The sequence below is a fragment of the Morchella sextelata genome (assembly GCF_020137385.1).
Source record: "Morchella sextelata strain SCLS chromosome Unknown scls_20, whole genome shotgun sequence".
NCBI lineage: Eukaryota > Fungi > Ascomycota > Pezizomycetes > Pezizales > Morchellaceae > Morchella > Morchella sextelata.
Window position 1 is genome coordinate 687,848 of NW_025408635.1, and position 4,315 is coordinate 692,162.

The 4,315-nt window shown below is 46.9% G+C and overlaps 1 protein-coding gene across 1 annotated transcript; it reads right to left on the reverse strand.

Moving 5' to 3' along the window:
* Window positions 1-372: 372 nt before the first annotated feature.
* Window positions 373-3,954, reverse strand: H6S33_006386 (uncharacterized protein; the record flags this gene model as incomplete). Its single annotated transcript, XM_044837730.1, has 1 exon — window positions 373-3,954. The coding sequence occupies one exon, from the start codon at window positions 3,952-3,954 to the stop codon at window positions 373-375; it is 3,582 nt and encodes a 1,193-aa protein (XP_044689913.1).
* Between the last annotated feature and the right edge of the window lie 361 nt (window positions 3,955-4,315).

Consider the following 4,315-nt stretch of genomic DNA (forward strand, 5'->3'; position numbering starts at 1 on the left):
TACAGAGGATCACCGGTCAATCAGAGCTTCACTCTGGCCGGTCTTCTAGTCACTGGCGAGGCATAGACTCGTCAGTCATTGCTCCCATGAATAGATCCTCTTCCTAGCGCCCGGAATGTAGTTACTCTAACAGCTGGTAGCTAACCACACTGCCGGTACTTGCATATCACCGTGCAACTGGCTTCTAACAATAGCTCTCAGCATGTAACCGGGCCCTGTGTGTACTCATACACCAGACAGTTGAAATGGCTCCGTTACACCACTCCCCTCTTCCAGGATCTTGGTCTCCGAGATCTATAACCATTCTATTACCATTCTATATGACAAGAAACTCCGTGATATGCAAGGAAATGAAAACCCAAAGGAAATAATCTACACCCCAACAATCCGCTTGTCCTTGGGTTTCTTAGGATACCTCATATGGAAATCCCGAAGGGCTTCTTCAGCACTCTTCTTGAGATGCTCCCAAGGTTCCCATGTAGCATCCTCGTTCTCATAACCTTCCCACAGCACTAGATATTCCACTCGTCTTCTCTTCTTATTGACCCGGCTATCAGCTACCTCTCGGACAACCCAGTTCTGTTCTCCCTCAACCTCTTCGGGTTCCGGTGGGGGAACTCTTCTCTCAGGATCTACCGGTGCTCTGTAGGGTTCTAGGAGAGAGACGTGAAAGACCGGGTGGATTCCCATCTGGGGGGGAAGAGAGAGCTTGTAGGCACGGGTACCAATAGCTTCTAAGACCTTAAAGGGTCCCATCTTCTTCTGATCCAATTTTCCCAAAGGCCGCTTTGTTTGCACATTGCGCCGGTCCAACATAACTTCATCTCCGGGCTTGATTTCAGGTGGTGCCAGGGCATGAGCATCATACCACCGGGCCATCCTTAATCTAGCTTTACCCAAGCTGGCGTTCATAGCCTGCCAGATAGATTCCCATTGAGAAATCATGACCTCACTTGCTGGATTGTTCCATTCTACTCCTTCCTTTGGGGCCGGCCAGTTGGTCCTGGGTTCATATCCATAGTTGGCATAAAAAGCCGATACTTTGGTAGACTCAGAGACCGCCGAGTTATAAGCATACTCTGCCAAAGGCAAGAGTTCTGCCCAGTCATCCTGTTGATATGAACAATAACTCCGCAAGTAATGTTCCAGGGTCTGATTAACTCTTTCTGTTTGACCGTCCGTCTGGGGGTGGAAAGATGTGGACATCTTCAGCTTCACATTGAGGAGGCTCATGAGAGATTGCCAAAAGTGAGAAATGAACCTGCTATCTCTGTCCGAGACTATGTCATCAGGCAAACCATGGAGTCTCCAAACTTCCTTCAAGAACAATTTAGCCAAATCTTCCGTTTTATTGAGGGTAGGAAGAGGGATGTAGTGTGCCATCTTCGAAAAGCGGTCCACTATTACCCAGATCTTTGTAAACCCACTAGATTCCGGTAGTCCCACAATGAAGTCCATAGAGATGGAAGTCCATGGCCGATAGGGTATCTCCAACGGTTGGAGCATACCAAACTTCTTGTGTCTTGAGGTCTTATTCCTCTGGCAGCTGTCACAGCTCCGGACATATTCCTCAACATCCTTATCCATGTTGGGCCAAAAGAAGTTATTTTTCACCCGCTCTAGTGTCTTAAATTGGCCAAAATGACCAGCCACCTTAGAGTCATGGGTATCGGACAGTATTTCCATCTGAAGCTTCTTGTCCTTGGGTATGTACCATCTATTCTTGTAGAAGATGAGACCGTTCTTGACCGACAAGTTCTGGTCCAAATTTGGTTTCCTTTCAACCAGGGAGCGGTGCAATTCCTGCCAGAAACTATCCTCTTTAGCAGCCGTGTATAGGCGCTCTAAGAATGTATTCTGCAATTGATTCACCCTGACAGCCCCTAGCTTTGCAGGATCCAAAACCAATTGACCTGGCCTAAAAAAGATCTGTGGCTCCGGCTGCAGAGTTTCACCTCCCTCTCCAAGGCGGTGATCCCAGCGCCTAGATAGCACATCAGTCTTGCCATTCTTTTCTCCCGGTCTGTAGACAACTTTAAAATTGTAGCCTGCGAGGTCCTCAGACCATCTAGCTTGCCGCCTAGTGAGAACCTTGGTAGAATTAAAGTACTCCAAGTTCTTGTGGTCTGTAAAAACCGTGATCTCTTGCTCACAAGATTTGAGCATGTGTTCCCATTCCCGGAAAGAGGCTACAATAGCTCCCATTTCCTTATCATGAATGTCATAGTTGATCTCAGCAGGGGAGAACTTCTTAGAATAGAATGCCACCGGATGTAGCTTCCCATCATCCCCATACTGAGAGAGCACCGCTCCCTTGGCAAAATCACTGGCATCTGTCTCGACCACCGTTCTCCTACTAGGGTCAAAATGAAGGAGGATTGGAGCGCTTGTAAACAGCCTCTTGAGTTCTTCAAAGGCCTGCTCATGTGCTGCTGTCCAATACCATTTCTTGTCTTTTTGCAGGAGGTCAGTTAGTGGTTTGCAAACCTTACTGAAGCCTTCAATAAAGCGGCGATAGAAGTTTGCAAATCCGAGGAATGCCTGTACTGCCTTGATATTCTCAGGGACCGGCCATTCCTTAACTGCCTCCACCTTGTCTTCTGACATAGATACTCCTTGTTCCGAGATATGATAGCCTAGGTATTCTACTTCTCGGACATGGAAGGATGTCTTATTGATCGAGGCACAGAGCTTAGCTTCCCTAAGCTTCTGTAGTACCTTCTTGACCAATAGCTCATGCTCTTTCTCAGTCTCCGAGTAGATGAGGATGTCATCGATATAGACAACTACTCCTTCATCCAGTAGTTCCTTTAGCACATCATTGATCATTGCCTGGAAAGCGGAGGGAGCATTGCATAGGCCAAATGGCATCACATTGTACTGATACAGTCCATAGCGGGTTCTGAAAGCGGTTTTCCACTCATCACCTTCGGCTATCCTGATCAAATTGAAGCCATTCTTCAGGTCTATCTTTGTGAAGATCTTGGCCTTGAACAACCTGTCTCTGAGCTCACTCATGATAGGCAGCGGGTACTTGTCCTTGACAGTGACCTTGTTCAAACCTCTATAATCCACACAAATCCGCAAAGTCCCGTCCTTCTTAGGAATGAACAGTATGGGTGCCGCAGCAGGGCTATTCGATCTAGAGATCTTTCCTGAAGACAACTCTTTGTCCAGGTACTCTCGGAGGGCCTTCAACTCTGGAGCGGAGCATGGGTATAGCGGGCCAAATGGGGGAGCGGTCCCAGGCAAGAGTTTGATCTTCAGATCATTATGGGAATGCGGCGGCATTTCCTCAATCTTCTCTTGACTGAACACATCAGCCCAATCCCGGTATAGGTGGTGTATTTTCTCGGCAATATCACCTCCGTCCTCATCATGCCATACTGAACCAACCAATTGATAGACTGTCTCTTCTTCTTCCAACATTTGGTATGGAGAGATCAGTTCAATCTTGGTGGCCGCTGGGAGACAATTCTGCTTGCAGTAGTCACTCCTCCAGCTCATGGTGTTGAGTTCCCAGTTGATGTCCGGGTTATGCTTCCTAGCCCAACTAATTGGCAGGTAACCGGTCATTCCTTCTTCCAGTGTAGCCACCTCCCATCGGAGTGTCTCTTTATGATCTCCCATAGTCATGCGGACCGGTTGAGTGTAATACTCGCCTCCTCCCATCATGACATCTCCTTGAGCATCAAACATTGTCAGAGGTTGATCCCGCCGCACTAAGGGAATTCCATGTTTCCTGACAAAACTCTGGTTGAGGATAGCTCCTGTACAACCGGTGTCAAACAGAAAAGACCCTTGGGCGCCTTCATCCTTTCCTTTGACCGTCCATGACAGTCCTGCCTTTAGTATAGGTCTTTTTCCATGTACTGGTAAGGAGGGAAGCCTCTGTTCCAACCTTCTTTGCTTAACAGCGGGTTCTGAACTTGTTTCTCTTTGTCTTTTCAACATAGCTAATAGCTTCGGGCACTACTAAGATCAGAGATCCTTTGGTTCTATTCCCAAGCGGTAATATAGCAGATATATTGTGTAGTAGTCTTTTTAGCAGTGGTTTGGAAGTGTCTTGGTAGCAAAATGTAACTTTGGTAGAGCACTGACAGACCAGCTGTTTCGGGTCTTAAACCCATCCTCAGAGTGCTTGGAGCAATCAAATAGGCGGAAACACAATCATAATTTATTCAAGAGAAACATAGAAACCAAAAACCCATATAAAAGAAAACTAGTAAACATAGACTAAAACAGACACTTTTTCTACCAGATGATTTCATTGTCCGAGTCTTGCTCAGGCTGAAAAACAAAATCTTCTGTAACC